Source organism: Leptonotus elevatus, chromosome 16 (genome assembly GCF_054856555.1).
Source record: "Leptonotus elevatus isolate MCC_2025b chromosome 16, RoL_Lele_1.0, whole genome shotgun sequence".
NCBI classification, from domain to species: Eukaryota; Metazoa; Chordata; class Actinopteri; order Syngnathiformes; family Syngnathidae; genus Leptonotus; species Leptonotus elevatus.
Window position 1 is genome coordinate 16,774,012 of NC_141254.1, and position 25,779 is coordinate 16,799,790.

Here is a 25,779-nt window from a genome sequence, read left to right on the forward strand (position 1 = left end):
AACAACATGCTACCACATAGCGGAATACACAAGACGACCGGGGTTCATTCGGTAGCATTCAGAGCTCATAGATATTCATGAGGGGGGCATTTCACTCTGTTTGGCTCGTTGTTATAAAATTTGTCCGCTTCAGTGTTTTACAACTTTTATTTAGTCAAAGGATTTATTTTACATGACAAACATCTCACAAATAAAAATTCACAAAAAAAGTGCTTAAATAATAAAGGCATCCGACACAGATCAATTGTACATTCTGCCATCTAGTGGAAGAGTAGGTAATTGTCCTGCCTGTCACTATTTGTCGCTGGCATAGATAGTCGACAATTATTTGTTGTAAATGAAGAATAATTCTCAGACAAATTAAGAGGAATTGGATAGTTTCTGATGGCACACATGAAAATCTCTCTCTCTCTCTCTCTCTCTCTCTCTCTCTCTCTCTCTCTCTCTCATCCATCCATTCATTTGCTATACCTCTTATCCTGTATTATTATGATTATTATTTTCTGAAACCACTTTTATCAGTGCATGTTTTACGCCAGGATCCCTGCCTGGAGTCATTAGAGCTTTCGCAAACATTAAACTTCACTGTTTGCATCTACCATTCAGAGTATATTATCTCAACATTGTGAATTGTCACTCACAGATATATGGTTTACATTTCGCAGTGATTTTTTTTCTCCTGATGCATGGGCTTTACTTTCACTTGATTGTTGATGGCTCTGACAGCAGACAAATCTTGAGTAGCACCTGGAGATATACCTTTTATATATATATATATAAATATATATATATACATATATTTATTTATTTATTTATTTTTTCTTAGCAATGAGATGTACATGGAGTGCTTCTTTCATATGTCATACATGGTGGAATTTTCACCTTAGAGACAGAAAAATCTATTTATTCAAGTTATACGGCCGAGCGAATGCCAACGTAAGATGGCCGCCGGTGGCTACGCTTCTTCCAACAGCAAGTAAACATTCATTCAGTCCATTCATATGTACGTCCTTGCCTTCTGCTTATTAATACATTGGAGGGGGATGTGTTACTTAACTTAAAATAATAGAATGGCCACTACAGCATCATCAGCACCTCCACCTCGGTGGTTGTCCACCCCCTTTGCGCCTCCCCTCAGTGATGCACGCCTCTGCACTCGCGCATGGGCGTAGAACCTGCCGCTGTGCGCTGCTGCCGCTATCGTTCCGAGACTCAATTCCTCTTTCTTTCTTTTTCCTTTTTCTTTTTTTTTAAACGAAAATGGCGTCCAGTCAAGGAGGTGTGGGAGCTATCACTGCGCTCCAGAACCACCACCACCACTACCCGAGCGGACCTCACTGGAGCCCGGGGAGCAGCCAGCACCAGCAGCAGTACCACCAGCAGCAACAACAACAGCAGCAGCAGCAGCAGCAACAGCAGCAGCAGCAACAGCAGCAGCAGCAGCAGCAGCAGCAGCACCACACGGCCCGGAGTCTGGAGCGAGCGCTGGAGGATGCCGTGTGCTCCGGGATCCTCAACCTCAGCGGGAGGAAGCTGAGGGAGTACCCCGGGGTGAGCTACGACCTCACCGATACAACACAAGCAGGTGGGTGGCAAAATGTGTTCGGAACGTTCGTTTAGATACCCGGATGTTACATGATAAGGGCAGCGAGTGCGCGAGTCTTATTGCGGTTGTTGTATATCTGTCTTACACAAAGCGACCACTGTAACGATTTAGGTCATATATTTAAGCACAAGGGGCTCGGTGACTGCTCGGTTGTGTTGGGCGAGACAAACCACCCCCCCCCCCCCGCCCCTCCCGCCTCCATCCCCTCCGCCTCCCCTTGAGATACATGAATGAGACATCAGGCGCGCCCAAATCAGCCACTGTGCAGTGTAGACAGTATAAAGAAATGAGTGAATGAGCAATTTCTAATAAATTCTGACATATGTTTTTTTAGTGTGGCGCAGTCATTTTGGTCGCATGCGGACAAAAGATGCTACTGGCAGCCTCACCCTTCTGCATGCATGCGTGCCTATATGTTTAAAAGAGCACGCAGAAAGGAGGAAGACACTCTATTCTCGGTTCCCATAGCTTAACCTCTTAGTCCTATTTTACATGCAGCCGTTTGGTTTGCTCGAGTCAGGTTTTCTAATTCAGCTCTTGCACATAATTCTACTGAGCTTTTAGAAGATGCATACATTTGTAATGATTCAATTATATTCCAAGGAGTCTTATCTCATAGGCAGCCTGATCAGTCTGTTATTATTCTTTTTTTTTGTCAGCATCTTAAACCATTATACTTGCCATTGAGACGGTTTATGTCTTTTAATGAGTCTCCTAATCTGATATGTCCATATACCATATGCTGTGACACTTTGTCTCGTGCCTCTCAAAGTAGATCAGTGATTTATTGGGGGTGCACCCTAGAGAATTAAATGATGGTAACATGGTAATATATCCCAAATAGTTTTGGATAAAGTGCATTTATGATCATTTATTTTTACCTTTTTGAAGTCACTGTGGCAACAGTAAGTAGCATCGCTTGTCCGTTCTTCCACTAACATATGCACATACAAATACAAAAACAATGCTATGTGTGACATTGTTCACTTTTTTTTTTTTTTAACAGCTTGGCCTTAATGCTGCCAGTAGTAACCTTTTACTTCTGCAAAAGAGCTTTCAAAGCTTGTTGCCGTTTGTACTCAGGGTCTGGCTGAGTGCTTGTCATCTGACTAATGAGCGGTGTTGTGCAAAGAAAGCAAGGAGTCTACTCACACAAGGGTGTCTGTTTGCAATGTGCCACTGGCACTTTGTCTCCACTCGGTTTTTGTTTTCTCATGGGAAAGAGCTTGCGGGGCGGAAGGCCTGACCTTGGAGAGGGCCTGGTTAGTAACCTGGGCAGATGTTCAGGTTGATAAGTCACTCTGGAAAACTGCGAGACAGTGTGACGTGTTTGCACTGTTTGCAAGTCACAACTTGCGAATAGTGGCTCAAGGTGCTTGGAATTGTTTTTAAATGTTTATTTACTGAATTTAATTAGAATTGAGAGTAGTGGCGGGTTTGGAAGCCATTTTGGATTTTTTCCACGGACAGGTAAGGGGTTTATTGTTTGGGACGGTACCAACACACAACAGTTTGAGGTTCTGTAAAATAACCAACACTGTAAAGCATAGGTGGGCCAGAAGTTCAGATTTGAGCAATCATATTTTTTTTTCTGTGATTGGCTGGCAACCAGTTCAGGGTGTACCCTGCCTACTGCCCGAAGCCAGCTGGGATAGGCTCCAGCAACCCCCGCGACCCTTGTGAGGACAAGCGGTACAGAAAATGGATGGATGGATGGATATTTTTTTTTCTTGTGCAAGAATCTGTTTTGGCATTTATTTAAAGAAGGGGTTGGGCTTGTATTTAACAATGAAACACATCTCCTTAAAGTGCACAAAATATATATATTTTTAAAGTGTAATGTTTGTTTGTAGGTCACTCAGGCTGGATGAAAAACGGAAGCTTTAACCTTTCAGAATGGCCTCATTTGAATATTTGGCAATGTAACGTTGTTTTTCTTCTGCCTGAATTTTACTTTGGGACTAGCAAGGTTTAAAATGTGATTCTCCAGTTGATTTACATGCTCAGGCGCAATCAATAGAACGTCTTTCATGGCTTGTGTGTGACGTGCAAACTCTTCTAAGTCATGTGTTATCACATTCCCGCGCTTGCTCCTCCGAAGACGCCTCGCGAAGGACTGTCTGCCCTCAGACACACATCTCAACATTCTTGCGTTTAATTATAAACCTGTGTAAATACTGCGCTCGTCGTAGTAGTCCAATGCAGCACGATACAGGGTGACGCACAGAACATAGACTGCATGAAAACTACTTTTGGCATGGTCGCAACCACGTGAGTGTCGCTTGACAATCTTACTTCCCGCACAGCGACCCTCCGACCTCAGGCTCTTTCATGATGTGCCTGCGCATGTCGAGGCATGACATAGTTGTTAGCTCGGAAACGCGGCCATATTACTTGAATGATGTCACGGTTAGATATCTGACTTAACTACATGACTACTACTGTAATCACGTGCTGGTCTTAATCTGATATTAAAGGTTGTATTTATAGGGCTTTTAACAGTTCACACATTTTCCAATACATTAAAAATAAAAAAAATTCAGCCTACTGTATGTTTGCCCATAGGCAACATAATGTTATTTTTTTTCTGTTTCTGCAGTCATTTAATATTAATGTGGCCAACATTTCACGCAATAAGGTCACCACAGGCAAAACTATTCACTAAGAATATTAAACAAAAGCTTCACATAGGTTTTAATTCTCAGTTTCCATTCCAATGCTTAAAAATTGTAAAACAACACTTCATTAAGTACACTTGAACAATTTAATTAGATCCAATACAAAAGCTATACAAAGGGACAATGACGCTGTTTAAGTAATAGTAATATTAGAGTCAATATCACTATAAAGTTCCTTTTGTCTTCATCCAAATCACTCAGTCATCATGAAAATGTAGCAGAATAAGGTATCATGAGGTCTTATTATAACTGTACTGTACTGTAGTTAGCACTGCTATGCTGACGGAGGTGTGTGTAACGAGTGGTTAAATGACGCAAAATGGAAAAAAATTCTTGCCTTTATTGACCACAGCAAGGTTTCAACTGATTAAAACGTTACAGAAATTCAAACTATCTTTGTGAAAAAGTACACGTTCAGCTTGCCAACTGAATCGTGGTCTAACATTGCGCTCATGCTAACATCAGCAGCTAATGTTAGCATTTAATGAGCACATTTGTAGCTAATGAGTAGCTACAAATGTTTGTTAATTTTTCCACAGTTTTTGTTTACTTTGTCTTTGTGCAGTTTCTGCACATTTCTAACAGCAACGCAACTACTGTATTAATAGAATAGTAAATATGAAAGTCAATAGAAAATCACAACTTTTGAGGGTGTAATGGGGAAGTATCAAAGTCGGTTGATGGTGGTTAGTCTCAAATATAGCTGTAGATTGCTATAAGAGGTGTTTGTAGGATTTGCCCCTACAAAATAGGGCACCAATGTAGAGATAAACAGTGATGCTTTTGCCTGGACATAGAACAATAAGATGAAAGTTAATGTACTGTAACAAGCCTCCTTTTTTTTGTTACTGACATCTTGAATGTTTAAAGGGCTACTTCCTGTGTTAAATCCTTTGTACGAGCGACAGGCAGTGAGAGAAGCAGCGCCCAGCAGGAAGTCTATTTTAGATTGCTGCGTCACTGGCGGAAGTAGCCAGACATCATCTGCACCTCCAGCGCAAATGAATGGATAGATGATTTGGCACGGGGGTGCGGCATGGAGTGGGCTCGTGCTGGGAGCGCCTGCCAGCCAGCAGGTGGAAGAAAAGGCCCACTGTGGACCACAGATGGCGAACGGTCTAGGTTGGAAGGGGGGGGGAATGGGGAGGTGGACACGCCTGCGCTCCACCCCCACCAACCTACGGCGGTGCTAAGAATCCCCAGCTGGGAGGCTTCTGGGGGTTTGGGGGGGAGGATGGAGGGGTGTTTTCCCAGCTGCATTACAGCATCGAACCTAAAGCATTTGCTCTTAATGGAAGGTGCTTACACCCTTTAACCTCAGCTTTGGTCTTCTCAAGGCGATAATTTGTGTTTCCCTTGAACCCCCAAGGGCTGATTACTGCGGTCTGACGAGTGTCTCATGTGGTCTTCTCACTTCTGCTTTCTGGCTTCGACTACTAAGCAAAGGGTTGATATCCTAACTGGCCACAGCATCAGTCAATGTAATGAGAGCTACCGGTAATATAAGAGCTGTATAAAAAATAATGTCAAAGACATTTCGAGTAACAGCCTCTTTCCTCTGCTGTTGAACCCCGTGCACTTCAACCTAAATAATTAATAGCCACATAATAGTAGCTATTGCATGCATTAGGTTAGGAGCAGTGATGTTGACTATTACAATATGTTTATCTGTAGCTGTGCGCTTTCTCACGCTGGCTGCTAATGAACACATCAGCCGCAGATGGGATCAGCGAGACACACGTTCACACACTCATTTGCACAATCAATAGGTGTCCAAACGAGGTAGGCTCCACATATATCACTGGTCCATGTCCCCCATGTGTCCCCTTTGATTTGAATAAGACAATGGCTGTGGTTTTTTTTGAGGGATGGAGAGAATGAAAGTGAGAAAGTGACATATTGTGAGCATGAATGCATCGTTCAATGATCCATAAATGGTCTGAAGTCTGGTTGATGATATCTGTTGGAGTCTTTATAATGTGTATGTCAGTTTAAAATATAATTTGTATTGCACAGCAAGGAAGTGTTAACTAATGTGAAATGTGTCTGGTCGGTGCTGGATTTCGCCTTCCTTGGTTTTCTTCGGTCCCCTCGGGTCTCCTGGTGTTCGGTTTAGGTGAACGGTATGAGATTTTTTCTAATAGGTTTTCTGGTGAGCTAACAAATACACGCACGCACGCACGCACGCACGCACATACACATACTCACCCACACACACACACACACACACAAAAAAAATATATATATATATATATATGTATATATATATATATATATATATATATATATTTAAAAAAAAAAAAAAGAGCAATGATGATGACATTTCCGAATGAACAATACTGAGCTCTTAAAAAAAAAATAAATAAATAAAGAAATAAATAATGTGAAATCATGTTGACCTACTAGTATTTACGATCCAAACTACCTATAATACAGTACAAAATACATACTTCTCCTGCCTTTTTGATAATACCCGCAACCGATGTTTTATGTCAATATCAGTATTTTTTCCCCCTGGTCGTTCTTATAACTCATTTGCCGTTACGTTAAGACATTGATGTCCCTTCCAATGGGATCGATGAGTGCTGATATATTCCATGCGGTAAGACAAAGAGGGTTGTAATTTTAGACCAGCGCTCAATGATGACATGCTCCCCTCTCACTAACATGTATTGATCTGTCTGTTTAGTAGTCAGTGGCTCTTGCATGCAACAGAGACGACGGCGTCAGCACATAGGCCTACTGTACTTGAATGTCACCTGTATGTTGTCAGTAAACATTACGGACCATGTGGATGAAGGTAGTCATTTTAATCAATTATAAAGGAATTAAAAAAGGAATATAAAGGAAAGGATTTTTTGTTTTGCAGATCTGTCCAAGAATCGCCTGTCTGATGTCCCTCCAGAAGTTTGTCTGTTTGCCCCGCTAGAGTCCCTCAACCTCTACCACAACTGCATCAAGTGCATCCCAGAAGCCATCATCAACTTGCAGATACTGACGTATCTTGACGTCAGGTGATCATGCCGCACTTCTGTGCCCCTGAACCTCATTATATAATTGCGATGTTCTGTTTTAATACCTGTTCCGTTTTTACTGTGGAATATTAGAATGAGCCACATTCACTGCCATTGACGACTATAGACGTCAAAGATGGATTTTAACTTATCTGACAGAGAATAAGTTAAATATATACTGCTAGTGTTATTTGCACACCTGTCTAAATGTATGTTCTTATGTTTTTTTCTCTCCAGTCGAAATCTCATATCCGTTTTGCCCAAACACTTGTTCAACCTTCCGCTCAAAGTTCTGCTTGTGAGCAACAACAAGCTGGTGTCCATCCCTGAAGAGATCGGCAAAGCCAAAGATCTGATGGAGCTTGTAAGTAGCTTTTCTATCTATTATGTCATGCTTATTGGATGTTTTCACTCTATCTCCCCCTGCAGGATGTGAGCTGTAATGAGATTCAGGCGCTGCCAGCCCAGGTCGGGCGTCTCCATGCCTTACGGGAACTCAACATTAGGAAGAACTGTCTGCAGATTCTTCCGGAAGGTCAGAGTGAAACATTGACACTGACCTGACTTTGTGTTTGTTCTGTAAAGAGCTATAGGGTCAGATTATTAGAAAGCTGCACAGGTGTTGATACATTTTAGACAGGTGTGTACCTAATGAAGTGTCCAGTAATCCATGGTACAAAATGAGACTCGTATGTCCTGTCTGCTGACAGAGTTGGCTGATCTGCCTCTCATCCGACTTGACTTCTCCTGCAATAAGATCACAGAGATCCCAGCAGTCTACAGGAAACTCAGGCAACTGCAGCACATCATCCTCGATAACAATCCTATGCAGTCTCCTCCGGCACAGGTGAGTCCAAAACATCAGCGCAAGCAAAACCAATCTGGCATAACTACGCCATCTAGTGGGGAAATGACCACATCGCTTGTTTCAGATTTGTCTCAAGGGAAAAGTACACATTTTCAAGTACCTGAACATTCAAGCGTGCAGGTCGGACAAAAAGCCAGACACCCTGGACCTCCCCTCCCTCAGCAAACGCTGTCTTCCACAGCCACTCACAGATAGGTATGCCTATACTAAAATTCTGTTTTATCAACTCATTATTGTGTTTTTGCAGTTCTCACCAGCTCATATACCATACCTACTCTCCTGTTCTCAGCATGGAAGATTTTTATCCCAGTAAGAACCATGGGCCTGACTCTGGAATTGGGAGTGACAATGGTGACAAGAGGCTGTCAACAACAGAGGTCAGACATCAAATAAATAAAAAATAATGGACACCATTCGATAAGCTATTGTCCATATACACCTAAAATGTAAATTTAATTAAATTGATTACATTATAACTACACATTATTACAATATTGTGTACACTATTGAAATAAACAAGTGTTTTATTCATTTGTACTTTTTATTTTTATTTTTTATTTTTTTATGCATTGATGAATGCCATTTTGCGAAGGGTGGCCAGACATCACTGTTTAATCTGAACAGGTGCGACTTCAGCGTCCTGTTTTTTTTTTTGTTTGTTTGTTTTGTAAATCTAATTACTAACGGGTATGTTTTCTTCATACCGTAACGAGAACTACTTCCTGCTTCTGTGTCTAAGAATCATGGGAAATGTAGTCCTACCAGCCTAATGCTGCGGTTGCCGGTCAGACCCAATGAAAGCTGAGTTTTTCTCACGGCATATTTCAAATGTTACAATGCGGGACTGCGGGAGGTAAACGTCACAACCAGCTTCCAATAGTTGCTAGGAGCGAGCAAAAAAGGTTGGATAATGGTGAGTGCATTGATTGTTTAGCACTCTTGAACTGTCAACTAAGATAGCAATTAGCATAAGCTAAAAACAATAACACAACCACCCGTCACCAATTGACTAGCGATTCAATTTGTTATAAATAATTTTGGGTGATAATTTATTGTTTATTTGATTTCCAGCTAAATTTGGCATGTCCCGCTTTTTACCTTGAAAATCTGGTCACCCTACTTTTGAACATAAAAGCTTGACCCCTCCCCCTGTGCTAGGGGAAGCGATCACATAACTTAACAAATGAAGGCAGAATTGTGTCACAGATGACTTCAAATCAATCTTTGTGTTTAAATGTCATTGAAGAGCACGCAGGCTCACAGAGCATCTCTTTGCCTCACGCAGCCTTCAGACGATGACACCGTCAGCCTCCACTCTCAGGTGTCTGAGACAGCCCGCGCCGATGCCCTCTCAATCCTTTCCAAAATGGACTCTTGCAAAGGTTACCAACAATAAGTATCCGATTACCCCTTTGAACGCACTAACAGAGACCGAGGGGGTTATTGAATGAAGTGCCTAGAAATATATACATAAGTGAGCGTTAATGTGATCATCGCGGATGCTTCCTCCCTCTATCAGATCAGGATCTGTATGACTTTATAGAACCCAACCCGAATGAGGATCCTGCTCTGTCAGAGTGTGATGGACAGCAGAACTGTCATGGGTCGTGTATTAAGGTAAGAAACTATCTGCACACATTTGGTTACTTAAAGCTATGACTCAGATGTGATCGTTTTCATGGGGGAAAAAAAAGAAGCATATTTAGCAATAGGAGAAAAATCCGATATATCCACAGATGAAATATGTTGCAAATCATGAAATTTCATTTGGAACACATAACTGGATAAAGAAATGTTGGCATTAGAAGTTATAAAAATATGACTTTCTTTAATTCTTAATTACATTCTTTCTTGTTTTTTTTTTACTGTTTGAATAAAAACAGCTGCAAATTATTCAGTACTCATATTAGTCGACTCAATTGATTTAAAAAGGGAAGTCCAATGTATAATATATATATATATATATATATATAGTCTAGTATATGTATTTATCCACAAACGTGTTCTTTCCATTGTGTATTTCAGGAGTTGGAAAAGGTTCTCAACTTGTCTCACCAAAGCAAAGACAAGGAGAGCTGGAAAGAGGAGTCAGGGTAAGATTTAAACAAAAATGAAGATGCTAACTTGTAAATTTCCTGTTTGTTGTTATTACATAACACTGTGAAATACCACATTGTAAGTCATCATCTTAGGCTTTTTGCAACTATCCAAACATTAAGCAGATACAAATAACAAACTACTGCATTATACTTAGAGTTGATTCTGATATTTTCCAACCCCATGTAACAAAAGCTTGTTATTCTTGTATGGATTTTTAAGGCTTGTTTTGATAAATATTTTGAATTGGATCATGGTAACATTTGAAAGGCCAACTATTGGCCGGTTTGTGGTACAAGACGGTTTTACTCTAGTTAATGCCCATTTCTGTTCTACTAACAAAAAGGCAAGAGGCGTCGCTGATGACTGTTGTGGAGAATACATTCACATATGTAGCGCTTTCATAAGCCTAAACTGGTATGGCATGTTAAATAAATTAACCTCCATCCTGGCCGCTTTGCAGCTCCGACAAAGAGCAGATACTGGAAGAGGAGGATGACGAACTGAAGGAGGTGCTGGATCTGAGGAAAATCGCCGTCCAACTTTTGCAGCAGGAGCAGCAGAACCGGTGCGCGGCTCCTCCGTGACGCATCGCCATGCACAGCGAACGCGGCTAAAGCACATTCTCTCACCTGCGCTTAGCGCTAACGATCGTGTCGGCTTCACGCCGCTTTACATCAGTTTGCCCTTCAGCTTCTGTTTCTCCTCCTTCTCCTTCCATGGCGGCCGTGTGATATGTTCTAGACGACGGTCCTTAATTTGCAGAGCAGAAAGTCTCATCCATCGACGCAGAGTGACTGGCCGAGCTCACAGGTAGAGAAAAAGTGGCTTTCTTTACAGCCGTTTCCCAAGTCAGTATGTTTACATGCGCTAGATGACCAGAGATGGACTCCAGTGTTTCCTCGAATATTTGCGATCGACTATTGTAGCTACTCGAAAAATTGAGCTTTAGACGTACCAGTTAGCACTTTCATTCCCATTAGCTTGTTTCCTATGGGCATTTTTGACACATTGATCTATTGATACAATATTTGAACCCTTTTTTTTTTCTTTTTTTTTTAATCTTGCATTTATTGACATTGCTTTCACCACTTACATCTAGAATCTTCCTCAGCATCATCTTCCATCTTGCACAACTGGGGTCTGAAATCTCCAGGAAGCTTCTGATGAGTTATTAACATTGTTTTTCAGTTTCAATTTATATTTTAGCCATTTTGGATTTAGTTATAGCAGTATGGCTCAATGAATAGAATTGTATTCTTATCTGTGTTACTTTCATGAGAGAAAGGGCAACGGGTTTGTACATTTGCTATCTTTAATGGGAGGGCCGGTCTCTGCCGGTCGGAAGAAGGGAGTTACAGGCTTATTATTATTGTTTTTCTCTAATCTGATTCATACCCATGGGAACAGATTCTCTTGTATTCACTGAGTTATAACCAAATATACTGTGGGCTGATGGGTGGAGACATTTTGTATTCGCCCACTTTTTAATAAATAAGGATGTGACGGAGAGCCGGACACAGAACCTGATAGAACACGGCTTCAGTGTCGTCAGCTTTTGTCACCAGAAGCTTCTGATAATTATTTACCTTTGCAAAGGGACTTCTTCACCAGAATCTCACCATTCAGTTAATTGAACACGCAAAGAGTGCAATACTTAATATTGTCTACTCTAACACTTCTATCATGCTGCTTTTCGCTGTCAAGCCCATTAGCTACTGCTAGCTTCACCTCCGCTAACGTGGCGCACATAACACAACAATTGGACTCTCGGTTTTAATTACGCTCATGAGTTATTATTGTGAGGGCGTCCTTGGGTCTCTCGAATGGTGCTAGATAAGTCGAAGCTATTTTCTTTTTGTTATGGATTAACTTGAATGGATTTACCCAGGAAAATTGGGCATGTAACATTGTCGTTATTGTACGTGACTGTTATTGTACTTGGTTGCGTCTGCAGATTCCTAAGTCACTCCGGCAGCAAAGCCAGGCCTCCTCCTCAGACTCGTAGGTGCGTTGCTGTACCACATGCTTCCTGTTCTGCGCGCGCTCGTGCTGGCGGAACACCAATCATGCTGTAGTTATTGATATGCTACTACTTGAATCACTGAAAATCGTTATTGAAACATGATAACTTCCTAATGATGTCATATTTTAGTCATCTCTGGCACGGGTGCCGGCAATTTAAGTCCTTAGCCTTTTAATTGATGGGATAATACAGTGCATTTATACAAATATTTCTCTTTTTATAGTGCTTCATTAGATGAGGGAAGCAGTGGCGCATCGGTGCTAAGTGGACAGGTACCACCTACTCGCATACGTGTACTCGTATTTCTTTTAGTTGTGTGTCAGCCGCCTGGAGGCCAACCAAGTATCTGCTTGTTTCCATAGCCTCCGTCATCCTGCTCCTTCGACGGCGGCCTGAAGACGGACCAGTCCGATTCCGAGTGCAAATGGCCGGAGGTGCCGCCTGTTCTCAATCAAAACGAAGATCGCAAGAGAAACAAATACCTGAGAAAAGATTATCTCAAGGTGTGCTCACGCTCTTTAAAACAATCCCATTTATCCTATAAACCGATTTGACCGAACCCCACTTCTGGATTATGTTTTTGGAGTGTAAATGATGTAAAAGTGTTGATTGAATTGTAGTAGCCTAGATTCTGAAAATGTTTGTTTTCTTGGGGGAAAAAAACAAATCGACTGACTTACACGGACTCCGGTTAACCCTTACATGGAAATCGGTTGTACTTGTACTTCTATCTGATTGCACAGCGTCATCGATAACCATCTCCTGCATATGCCTTCATTGTGTTATCAGACATCCATGCATTATACAGCACACTGAGATGTTAACAAAATAAAAAAATAAAATAAAAATAGAGCGAGAGCCAGAAAGACATTTGTGGAAAATAAGTGCTTATTTAAAAAAAAAATAAAAAAAAATTATATTTAAAAAAAGAAAAAAAAAAGCTATATATGTCATTCTTTTTTTGCTCACTGTCTTGACAGTACAAATGCCAGAGTGCCCGGAAAAACTGCAGCGGCAGTGACAACTGCGAGGTGCGTGGCAAAGTGACCGTTTGGTTTAAACACCATCAACAAACTCGAGTCAATCCTGTAAATGACTCTTTTTTTTTTTTTTTTTTTTTTTTTTTTTTTTTTTTTTTTTTTTGTCTGCAGGAGAGCTTATGCAACTCTGATTTCAGCACATCTCTCACTGTGTTTGGACTCAAGCCAAGATCAGGTACATGCTGCAGACACATAACAGATGTTGTCACTTACTTGGAAAATAGTCCTTTAATATACTCTATAATTTTCCAAAGCGCAGCTCTCTGGAAGTCGAGTTTCTAGGGAACCATTAGCACTCACATCACCTCCCAGTTGAAACTCACGAGGGTTCACTATCAACACTGTTTACTGATTTAAAAATGACTAAGCTTTTATAACGCAGTAAAGATAAGCACTGTGTTACATTGTGTCCTTCACTGTTTCCCGGGAAAAAGGTCTCAATGTACCTGCACAGCTAATCAGAACTATTTAGTATGTCCTTTGTGTTGATTTTTTTTTTTTTTCATTATCTGGAAATCTCAACTGCTTTCCTAATTCTGTGTTCCAGCCTTCACCAGAGCGAGTCATCAGGAGTTGAGCTCAAATGAGCCCAGCTTCACTATGAGGAGAAAGATGGAGCATTTGAGAGAGGAAATCGAGCAAATAGAAATCCTACGACAGGTCGTCTCATATCATTTTTTTTTTTTAATGAACTATTATGGTTTGATGTGTTTCCAACGTTGTGTCACAAGCCGAAGCAGTGTCTCATAAGTCTTGTCTCCCAAATTCAAAAGAAGTCCTAAGTAACCAGTGATGAACAACTTCTGCTCGAAAAGGAATGTTATCACTTAAGCCATGATTGAGTGTGTTTTCCTCAGAATTTAGCTGGATATTTGTTTGAAAACTTTTGGATCCCAAATTGGCTTTGCCCTTGCCCTGTGTTGTTTTTTTTTCCCCTGTTACATAACGCCTCAAACAACAATAATGAATATTGTTAAATGAATACCTCTGCCAATAAAAACCGAGCACGCTAATCTTTGTTCCCCAAAAAATATTTTGCCTGACATTTTTTGCAGAACATCGAGTCCAGGCTGAAGGTGTTGCTTCCAGACGACGTCGGAGCCGCTCTGATGGACGGCGTGGTCCTTTGCCATTTAGCCAATCACATTTGCCCTCGCTCTGTGGCCAGCATCCACGTACCTTCGCCTGCAGTGGTAGTGCACTTTGATCGATTATACCGTTTAGGGCATGGTGGGTAATTAGGAGTCTGCATTTTGTGGTGATCCTCTCTGTGTCTTCTCAGCCAAAGCTGAGCATGGCTAAATGCCGTCGAAATGTGGAGAACTTCCTGGATGCCTGTAAGAAAATGGGAGTTCCACAGGTAATCATTTACAACTTTCCATGCTGTACTCACGATTTATAATATGCCTTTTTATTGACCCAATGTTTTAAGTAATGCTGCCAATATGTCTTATCATCCCGCATGTTTATTAGGCGAAACTAATCTTGATACAGCTTTAATGACTCACCCGATTGGAATGAGTGATTGCCACAAATGTAATTAGTTTGGGGGAAATGAATTACTGCTATTTACATTTGCCTCAATCTGTCTTCTTTAGCATAGTAATCACTAGTGTTACAATCATTTATAGTTATTTGATGTTAAAAATCGACATGAAGATACCGTTAAAAATACTGTAAAACATTGATTTGCATTGAGCTAAACGTGCAGTGGAATATTCTGGCCACTAGTGGCAGTAGCGTTTCATGTTAGACAGCATAACATTTGTGGCAAAAACAAAATGAAGACGCTTTTTACACCTACATAAAAAAAAGGCTTTGTTCATTTATAGTTATACTTGGGAGCATTACATCATGCATATGTTTTTTTCTATTCAGGTTTAAGTAAAGAAAAGAATAATAAAACAAGTTGTCGATTCCTGTCCATTTGTATTTGCATTTAGCATTTTTGGTTACTCAGTTAGTATGGTTGTTCGTCTCTGTGTGCCCTGCGATTGGCTGGCAACCAGTTCAGGGTGTACCCCGCCTACTGCCCGAAGCCAGCTGGGATAGGCTCCAGCAACCCCTGCGACCCTTGTGAGGACAAGCGGTACAGAAAATGGATGGATGGATGGATGGATGGTTACTCAGTTCAAAGCTTTAGTCAAACTGTAGAAACCACAATGCTAGCTAGCTCGCAAACAACACACACACACACATGGAGTCTGATTTGTTTTTGTTGTCATTTATTTACTTTTACTATATATTTCAAACGTGCAAATTTTCTTTATCTGCTGCTGTTTTCTTGAAAGTATATGCTAAAACAGACATTTATATATGATGGCATATAATGACTTACAGAGGCAGCCATTTTTCGGTCTTTTCCCCTCTCATGAATGTTGCGAGAATGTTATGTATTTTTTTTTTTTTTTAATAAAATAAAAAAAATAAAAAATATATAAAATAAAAAAATTAAAAAAAATTAAATTAAAAAAAGAGAATGTTATGTATTATTGTCAGTTGTTTTATTATGCATCTTCGTTGAAGATAACCATTAGAAAGTTAGTGAATATTCAGCAACAGCAAGCCGCACAACACCTCGTCGCTGCCAGGTGGAGTCCCGGCTAAATCGCGATAGCCGCTAGCTGGGGGTGCTACTCCACCTTTTATGGCTATCATTTCATGTTGCTACAAACATCAACACAACACCAAGCTGAAATGTTGCTCAATCACTGTTTTGACGTGCTTAAAATTCACTATTAATTATGCTGCCATACGTTGCCGCCCTTTCAGACGTTAGCGGCTAGCTAAAAATGAAGCTGCTCGCTAAATGCTTATTTTTTAACAAACAAAGCCTACTCAAATATGTGAATTACTTTTATTTAATCAAATATACTCATATCCAGTCTTTTATTGGTGAATTTAATGCAATTACGCACTTTGTCACCACCAACCGACGAAGATTTCGCCAAACTTCTAGTTTTACCAAACGAAGTATCTGTGCTTCTGCTTTAGCACAGCGTGCGAGTACTTTTGCTTCCTCTGGCACTTTCCCGGTTCAACTTCCATTTCTTTTTCTCGCTAATGCAGGACAAGCTGTGTCTGCCCCATCACATCCTGGAAGAGCGCGGCCTGGTGAAGGTGAGCGCGACCGTGCAGGCGCTGCTGGATCTACCCGCCATGAAGCCCACGCAACTATCAGCCGCTTGACACAAAAAAAAAAAAACCCCGTCCGGCCCGAACCAACCTCACCTGGGACCAGAGATGCCCTCTTTCCCCATCCTCCTCAGCAGACGAGGACCCCAGTTGCCCAGTTTTGCTTGCGTCCGACTGAAACAGTAGACAAGAACGTGACCATCTTCCCGTCTGCCCGTGTGATGTCAGGCACTTCCTGTCCATCACAGCTTTGACTTGTATCCTCTTCCGACTTCCACCCATTTGGAAAATAACAATTGGCTCAAAAAAGAAGTCCTGCTGATCCCTCTTTGGAATGCTCAGTGGTTATTGAGTCTACTTCAAGCGCCGGTTGTGACTTGTAACTAACTCCCTTTGACCCCCCCAACTCGTTCATGAACTTGTATTTAAATTCAGTGCCGTTTTGCGTTCTTTCTACTCTTTACAGCTAACTGATCTGCCAGTTTGAGCACTCAAAACTGTTACAAAACTTTGCCTTTCCAAATGCATGACGACCACATTCGTTGTTCAAAGTCATGCCATAGCAAACCTTGTGTGAACGAGTGTACAAATCCTCCGCTGTTGGTGTATATGGCCACTGTGACGACATGTAGCCCACTGTGGTTTCAGAGCATTTTCTCCCTTTTTTTTAATTTAAAGTCATGTATTTTTCGATTTTCTACCGTTTTTATACTTTGCTGCGCAAGACATGAAGAAGCTTTTTTTATCTTTGCTTTGGGTGACTTCCACAAAGCACAACGTGCACGCACTGTGTCAGGAAAAGCTGAATGATTTATGCTTTTTTGTTTTTTTGTGTTTTTTGGGGTAATTAATTACATGTTTTGTTACATGATTTTGTTTGTGACTCTGATCACGATGCAGTCTTGATTCAGTAACCTCATGTTTACTGGTGTGTTTTTGATTTGACATATTTATTTATTTAAAGATAATTTTGAGTCTTTGTTCTGCCATTGACAAAACTTAACGGGGTCCTTTTTAAATAACATCATTTGAATAAAGGCCACAAGGATGAAAACACGATGTGACATGATTGATGATCTGTCCAGCCCACCTTTCTTCCTCCTCATTTTTGTTTCCCCTCTTGAGTAATTTTGCAAAATGCCTGAATTGTGATTTAATCTCTTACTTCCAAGAAACATGTACTTCTTGTACACTACTCTTTTTTCTTCTTTTTTTAAATAGTTTTGCAAAACCCTGGAATCCTTTTCTTGGGATTTCCTTATCTACAAATGACATGAGAATATGCTAAACTAGGAGTCTATTATCCGAGTGTTCAAGTGTAAAGTTTGCAAATATTACCAGAAAACCAGAATGTCGGACGTGTGCGTTTTTTTTTCCAGTCAACAATATGATCCTCTTTTTTTTTTTTTTTTCTTTGTTCATGCCTTGATGTCTAATATCTACTTCCCCTTTCTACATACAAAATACTGACTATATTCCATGGAAGAATGGCAAATGTATTATTCATGTTTTTTTTTTTTTGAACTGTCAAAGGTTACATTTACGTTAGCGTGATAAAGATCACGGGTTTTTGTTTCAGCTTGTTGAACCCTCATCTGCGTGATTTAAGAGGGGAAAAGGAAATAGAACCAATCCGTAAACTTCCTCAGGTGTCACATGCTTTGACTTCCACCCCCGCTACCCCCGCATGACTGGATACTTTGAATCATTTATTGATGATTGGTCATATGGATCACTTCTCTGTATTTTTGAAACGATCATATGAGCAGTTTTGAATGAGGGGTGACGAACGCACTTGACCAAATATTGGTACCAACAGACATTTTCCTCTTTTTTTGCTTTTTGGAACAATGAAATGTAGAAGAATATTTGTCATATTTGTTGGGTTTTGTTCTCTCATTATCCCTTTTTTTTTTTTTAAATCAGACTGCATTATTGTTATGTCAAGCCAAGCAATATCAGCCCAACCAAAACAGCCGTTTAAAACCTCATTGAAAGGTCTTTGTAACATTTAAAGGCAACATACGACACTTGATTTATGACACCAAAATAATTCATCGCTGATTTAGCCTTTACATTTTTTTTCTTTAGTATTTTTCCAGCTTCTGCACATATGGTCCTCTGGTGCTCAAAAACCCCTTTTAACTTTGAGAGAATATGTTGCTCTAGTCGGTGTTGAAGAACTATGGAAGTAGACAGCAATGTTAGAAAAAAGTAATCGGATTTGACACGAAGTTAGTAGCAAAATAAACAAAAAAAAAGTTTGTCAAACCTATTTTCAACCTAAAATGCACTTTACAGGTGAAGTTAATTTGACCTCTAAATTTCCAAATGCAACGAAGGGGGGGGGGGGGGGGGGGGTGTTGCTGTATAATTAATACTATTATTTTAACATTACCCTTCATTTTGCTGTTTACTGATTGTGGCAACATGAAACCAAGATGACAATTCATGGCCTTTCTCACCGTGACATAAAAAAACACTGCCAGAAAAACTCAAATGACTCACAAACGTTTTGTTTTTTTCTTTTCTTGTATTTCAACCTCAAGGTCAAGTACATGATATAAAAACAACGAATGACCGAGGCTCTGTACATATCTAGGCTATATAACTTTCAAGTTTCTTATAATAAAAAATAAAAAAACATCAGAACATGGCGATTATAAATAAATTATTTGCAATTCAATCTCATGTGTTCTTTTTTTCTCTGTCACCATGAAAAAAAAATATCTAAATGCTGAATGGAAATGTTTTTCCCATCATGTCAACAATCTCTTTATTTTCTAAAATGCTTGCTTTCTGCGTGTCAGAAAAGTTCCAGGACTTGCGTTATATTTTACAATAATATGTTCTATGCCGCGCTACTAGTCTAAATATGGTACTTGTGGTTAATATTACGTTAGTGGAATATGAGTTAAGCAGCAAAATCCGGCAGTTTTTATCCATATCAGAAGGCGGCCATTTTGCCACTTGCTGTCGACTGAAAATGACATCACAGTTGCTCGGGTCTCGGGTAACAGGTGAGCTCTGATTGGTTGTTGCCTGGGCCCTGAGCAACTGTGATGTCATTTTCAAAATGGCCGCCCCCTGAGATGGAAAAAAAACGGCTGGATTTTGCTTCATAGCTCATATTCCAAAAATGTAACATTAATCAGAATGTCGTGTTTAGGCTAAGTGAGGTCACACATAACATATTATTGTCAAGAAATGTTTAAGATTGACCTCCATTTTAATGAGCTTGGGGAAGAGAGAGAGAGAGAGAGAGAGAAAAAAAATCCCACAGTCAGGTCTGTGATGTTCTTCTCGGACGCTCCGGGCTTTCATGAGCTTTCCCGAACGAAGCGAATGCTGCGGGATCCGTCTGACCCACGTTGAAGTGCAAAACTCACATTATTCATTTAGGGCACTAATCCTGAAAATGTTTCCGGCACGTCTCCTCCGATGACACGTGGAGCGCAATCGAGTCAGCATGAATGAACGTGAAAGGGAATTTTCTTCGTCTAAGACCCAACGACTTGCCTTGCCATGATCCTCTTTTGATGTTGAATCATCCCTCCCCCTTGTTTTAAAACAAAACTGGTCAGCAAAAGCATCAGTCACTCACTTGCCACGCACTCTTGGAACGCAGACATGTAAGTTTCTCCCTCTGTGGGCTTTTTTTTTTTTGCACATATTTTCTCTTCAACTCGCAGTCAATCTGATATTTTGTCTTTCTTTTATTGTACTTTAAAAAAAAAAAAAAATCGGTTTCATCATTTCAATTGCATGTTTAAATTTTTGTCTGCTGTTTACAGGGCGCATAGAAAAATGTTGCCTGACGGAGTTTTACTGATGGCGCTCTTAATAATCTGCATGGAGGAGTTGCATTGCAGAGCTATTCAAGGTTGGTTGAAAACTCCTACTGCTTGGAAATGAGTATTTTGTCATCATTCGGAAGAAATATTTATTTGAGCTTGATATCAAATCGTAAAACTGTGAATCTTTTTTCTACATAAATTCATAAGAAAATAGAATTTGAAGGTCATTTTTTGGTATCTTATTGTTTTCTTAAAATGTATTGTTCACATGAATTGAAAAAGTATTTTCTTAAATTTTTTGAAAGATTTGACTTACTGACCATTCAGAATCTTTATTTTAACAATTGCTGATGTCAATGTTTGTGTAACACTTGAGGGATTATAACACGGGTTACTTTCATTAATAAACTAAATATTTTAACGAGTTGCTGCCGCCGCAAAATTTAATTGGGGATTTGTTTGTGGAGTTTTTAATCATGCCCTCGATCTTTAACTCATTCATTGCCATTGACAGCTATAGACGTTAAGAATTAATTTGAACTATTTCTATTAGTTTAACATTTTTTTCCTTTTTTGTCTGTCAAACTTGTATTAAGACTTTCTCCTTTCAAAAATTCAAACTTTTCCCACAATTTTACATTTAACATTTTGAGACTTACCATTTAAAACTCATTCACTGCCATTGACGGCTAAAAACGTAAAAAATTCATTTTAACTATTTCTATTAGTTTAACATTATTTTTCCTCTTTTGTTAACAAGAGTATGAAAACCTAGATTTTTTTTGTTGTACATTTAGAACAGATATAACATTTGTGATTAATCGTGAGTTAACTAGTGAAGTCATGCGATTAATTACCATTACAAAGTTGAATCGCCTGATGACCCAAATTTTTTTAATAATCTTTTCTATATATATATATATATATATATATATATATATATATACTTTAATTTATATATTTTTAATAATCTTTTTTTTTATTGTAATTTATCACATGACTTCACTAGTTAACTCATGAATAATCACAAATTTTATATCTGTTCTAATACAATAAAAAAAACTAGAAGAAATTGTTAAAAAGTCTATAGCCGTCAATGGCAGTGAATGAGTTAAGAAGAATTGATGTCCCATAATGAATCAATATCGAATTGAATGGAATCTAATGAAAAGCCCTAATATTGCATGTCATCTTCTTTTGCAGTGGATCCCCCAGAGGAGATTAAAATCATCGATCATGGCCATCTTGGCCGTCTGGATATTACATGGACCCTCCCAGCAAGCTTAATCAATTTCCAAGAATGTTTACGTTACCAGGTGGAATACTTTAATGCGTATGCGCAGCGTTGGGACGTGAGTACCGCCTGTGCAACACACAACCACTGCTCCAATATAAAACGCAGTGAGCGAGAATATGATCTATTCAGGTTATTCAGGCGCCTCGGAGATATTTCAGCGCTCAGTTCGATCTGATGAAGGACGTCCAAATTCGAGTGTACACCCTGCTGAGCGGGCACTGCACTAATAACACTTTGATCAAAAGTGCGAACTACACGGAACTGGTGCAGAAACCTCCCGCCGCAGGTCGGTCAGGGTGCAGAAAGCAGTGAGAAACGCTTCTGTTGATATTCGTTTACTTTGTATTTTTTTCCGTTCCAACAGGTCAAGCCGATGCAGTAAAACATTTGGAGTGCGTGTTTCATAACATGGAGCGCTTGATTTGCAAGTGGGAAACATTTACAGCCAACTCACAGATATTTATGTATTACTGGTGAGTCCCATTTGTTTACAAACCATCTCATTGTGACACAGAAAGGTCAAATAAGGCAAAAATAAAATAGTATGTTAAAAAAAGTATGTTTCTACCTTATTCCGTTCTTTAGTCATCACTATTTGAAAAGAGGTCATTTTTGGGTGATTTTTTTGTGAAAAGATGCACTTTGACACTAATATTTTTTTGTGTTTTAGATTTAATGTGACAAAGGCTTTGGCCATTCACGGCATCCTTGGAAACGTTCGGTTTCATCAGATTGGTCATGTTTCAGTGTAATTCCATACTAACTGGAGCCCATTGAAAAGAGATGCAATGCTGCCATCTGCTGGCCATAGTTAGTGGGTGTTTTGGGACTTTACAACCCCAATGACAAGGCGTCGCCGCACAGACGTCGCGCTGACCCATTGAGAAAAAAAACGAGTAGTAAATCTCAATTAACGTTTTTGGCGGCATTCATTTGGATTTTAGTACACGTCATTAAACGTTTTTAGACGGTAAAAGTTTTATTTTTAGTATGTACTATATACATTAATTTTATTTGTATATATTACCTTTTTTTTTAAACAATAGAAACAAGGTTTTAATAACGAAAAAACTCAATTTTATTAAGTTTTAAGTTATCCATACCCAGTCATACACCAACTTGAAAAAAAAGTTAAAATACTTAAGTTGAGATATTTTTTTTATAAAACTTTGAGTATTGTGTACTTGAATATTCCGAACGTTCGCGTTTACAGCGTTGATGCGCGCGTGTCAGAAAAATTTGAAAATATAATTAGCAGTTTTAAGAAATTCTCATTGGATCTGAAAACTGTACCAAAAACGGTAACTATGGTAACTAGGGGTGCTCAAGTTTGGTCCTCGAGAGCCTGTTTTCCCACGTTTCCCTCCTGCAGCACAGCTGAATCTAATGATCAGCTCATCAGCAAGCTGAATCAGGTGTGTTGGTGGAGAGAAACACGGCGCTCCCGAGGACCCAACTTGAGCACCCCTGTTCAGTGCCGAGCAATGTTTTCATTTGTGAAAAAAAATGTGACAAAGAACTTTTTACGTTTTTCTCCGCAGGCACAACCAACTGGAAAAAACACAGGCGTGTCCCAAGTACATGTACACAAACGGAATGCGGAGTGGCTGCGACTTCACAGGGAAACCTCTTCCAGATTTTACTGATGTCAACATCTGTGTGAATGGCTCCTCCCAAGAAGGCCCCCTGAGGCCCAAGTACACGTCGCTTCAAATCCAAAACTACGGTACATGCCAGGACACATGCAACATTCCTGCTCAAAGTTGCCCTGTTTGATTCCTTCTTCTTTTGTTTTTTAAACAGTAAAGCCCGATCCCGCACGTAAGCCGAGCGTGATGAAGGTTCAAGGCGGCCGCATCAACGTCCACTGGAGGAAAGCTCACGGAAAGCTTCCCGAACACTGTCTAGAATGGGAGGTGAAGCACGCCAGCGAAGGAACGCAATATCAGTCGGTACGTTGGGTAACATCCGAAACTCCCACAGCTCTCGTTAGAAAAACAATTCATCGGTTAGAAAAATGATTTATTTTATATGGAGGAGTGGAATTGGCTGGATAGAAAAAAACAACTTTATACTGTTCAGCTTAGTCCTACTACAATTTATTTTTCAAAATGTCAAAATAAAAGTCAAAATCTTTGACTTTTTTTGTTTTTTCCTCCAATTTATACATTTTGTGACTGTTTCAAACCATCCCAACTTTTAAACTGTTCAGTTTATCTCCACTGCAATTTTTTACTCCAAATTTCCAATTAACTCATTCACTGCCATTGACGGTTAAAAACGTCAAAAATTCATTTGAACTATTTCTATTAGTTTAACTTTTTTTTCCCTCTTTTGTTAACAAGAGTATGAAAACCTAGATTATTTTATTGTACATTTAGAACAGATTTGAAATTTGTGATTTATCGTTAGTTAACTAGTGAAGTCATGCGATTAATTACGATTAAAATTTTAAACACCTGATGTCCCAAATTTTTTATATATTTTTTCTTTTTTATTAATTTACTGCCATGAACGTAAAAAAAATCATTTAAACTATTTCTATTAGTTTAATATTTGTTTCCACTTTTGTTAACAAGAGTATGAAAACCTTTTTTTCATTGTACATTTCGAACAGATATCAAATTTACTAGTGAAGTCATGCAATTAATTACAATTTTAAAAAATGTAATCGCCTCTTGCCTTTAATTTTTAATAATCTTTTTTTTTAATGAATTCATGGCAGTGAATGAGTAAAAAGCCCAAAACTTTATTTAATTGAACTTTTTTTGCCCTCTAATTTACACGTTTTTGACCGATTCAAGACTTTGGAATAATTTTTTCCCCAATACTTTGTTATTTTCAAAAATTCAAGCTAAAAAGCCAGCATGTTTCTTTTTTCCTTCTATTTTCACAACGCAAGCTGAGCCAACTTAAAACGGTTCCGCTCATTTCACGTCATTACATAGCATTCCATAACAATCTCTATCATCTTTCTCCATCATTCAATATCAATCTATTTCCAAAGCACATGACATGAATAAATAAATATTTTCTTAAGTAACACAAAAACGACATGTTTACTGTATTTTATTTCTCTCTTGAAATGAGCTATATTTTTTCTTATCAATCTGTATTAAAGAAAAGAAAAGAAAATCACACTGATTTGTGAATTCCTCACATGTCCCACAGAAGACAACTCTCACCGTGAGCACAAGCCTGACTTTGCCGGCCGTGGGCGAGAAAAACTGCTTCGCTGTGCGCTCCAAGTTGAACAAATATTGTGCGGCAACAAGCATCTGGAGTGAATGGAGTCGCAGAGCGTGTATTTTAGCAGACCACAAAAGTACAACAAACTACATTTTATGATTAAAAAAAAAAAGTGCTCCATAATCATAACTGTGCCACGTGCTAATACATATTTCTCATTCTCTTCATCCAGGCGATTCCAAATTTTGACAGTTTGACAAAATCGACAGAAGGTCATTTCGAATCAGGGATATCAGTTTGTGAAGAAGAACATTTGACATGTTTGGAGTTTCCAGCACTTGACTGACAACGGTGGCCCACATGGATCCGCATTGGGCCCCTTTACTTTCTTCTGTCACTGACTGTGTCTTCTTTGTCATGTTTTTGTCACTTTGACAAATCTAATCAATTCCTACACTCACTGCGAAGGGGATTTACCGCACAAACTAAGCAATACAACAACATTAGCGGTACCCGGACTTCTGAGTGACCTGATTTATGACTTTTTCAAGATATATGCCATGATGCCATCGTTTGACAATTTATTTATTTTTCATTTGTAGGCAAAAATGTGAAAAGACAGACAGTAAACACTTCTTCTAAAAAGGCTTCCAGTTAATAGACAATCCCAGTTTATGGTCACATATAAAACAAGTTTGCTAGCTTAATGCTAACACACAACGCAAAACGCCATGGACGGGTTTAAGAATAGCGTCAGTTTCACGGTGTTATGCAACAGATATTTGAACCTGTGCAACATATGCAGAAATACGAAATAACAATACTCACAGGAATATATTCTTTATCCTCTGGAGAGAAAAAAACTTGTAGCATACTGAGCAGTACCTCTATATATTGTTTTCATTTCATGTTGTGTTTATTTGTGTATTCATGTTATTTGAGCAGTTCGTGTGTGTGTCCTTGTAAATGCGTTCTGTAAATTTGTAAATCGGCACAACTTGTAGTTTGCTTGAGGTTTCCCAGAACTTTTGA

The 25,779-nt window shown here is 39.3% G+C and overlaps 2 protein-coding genes across 4 annotated transcripts; both read left to right on the forward strand.

Moving 5' to 3' along the window:
- The first annotated feature begins 1,160 nt into the window (after positions 1–1,160).
- lrch2 (leucine-rich repeats and calponin homology (CH) domain containing 2) lies at positions 1,161–17,521 on the forward strand. Of its 3 annotated transcripts, none has more exons than XM_086099084.1 (21): positions 1,161–1,585; positions 7,154–7,298; positions 7,536–7,662; positions 7,728–7,833; positions 8,009–8,145; positions 8,231–8,361; positions 8,456–8,543; positions 9,452–9,548; positions 9,686–9,783; positions 10,192–10,259; positions 10,727–10,831; positions 11,008–11,076; positions 12,221–12,271; positions 12,513–12,561; positions 12,652–12,792; positions 13,270–13,320; positions 13,441–13,504; positions 13,877–13,989; positions 14,385–14,522; positions 14,612–14,689; positions 16,399–17,521. In XM_086099084.1, the coding sequence occupies exons 1-21, from the start codon at positions 1,261–1,263 to the stop codon at positions 16,516–16,518; spliced, it is 2,301 nt and encodes a 766-aa protein (XP_085955210.1). In that variant the 5' UTR covers positions 1,161–1,260; the 3' UTR covers positions 16,519–17,521. The 3 variants fall into 3 exon arrangements, with proteins under 3 accessions (XP_085955210.1, XP_085955208.1, XP_085955209.1); XM_086099082.1 differs by having other exon boundaries at positions 1,235–1,585; positions 9,710–9,783; XM_086099083.1 differs by lacking the exon at positions 12,221–12,271 and having other exon boundaries at positions 1,235–1,585.
- Positions 17,522–19,805: 2,284 nt separating this feature from the next.
- On the forward strand, positions 19,806–25,779 carry il13ra2 (interleukin 13 receptor, alpha 2). Its single transcript, XM_086098939.1, has 9 exons — positions 19,806–20,096; positions 20,259–20,347; positions 21,465–21,613; positions 21,688–21,844; positions 21,923–22,031; positions 23,100–23,284; positions 23,362–23,510; positions 24,730–24,883; positions 24,980–25,779. Coding segments are annotated over exons 1-9 (1,011 nt in total). The 5' UTR covers positions 19,806–20,094; the 3' UTR covers positions 24,997–25,779.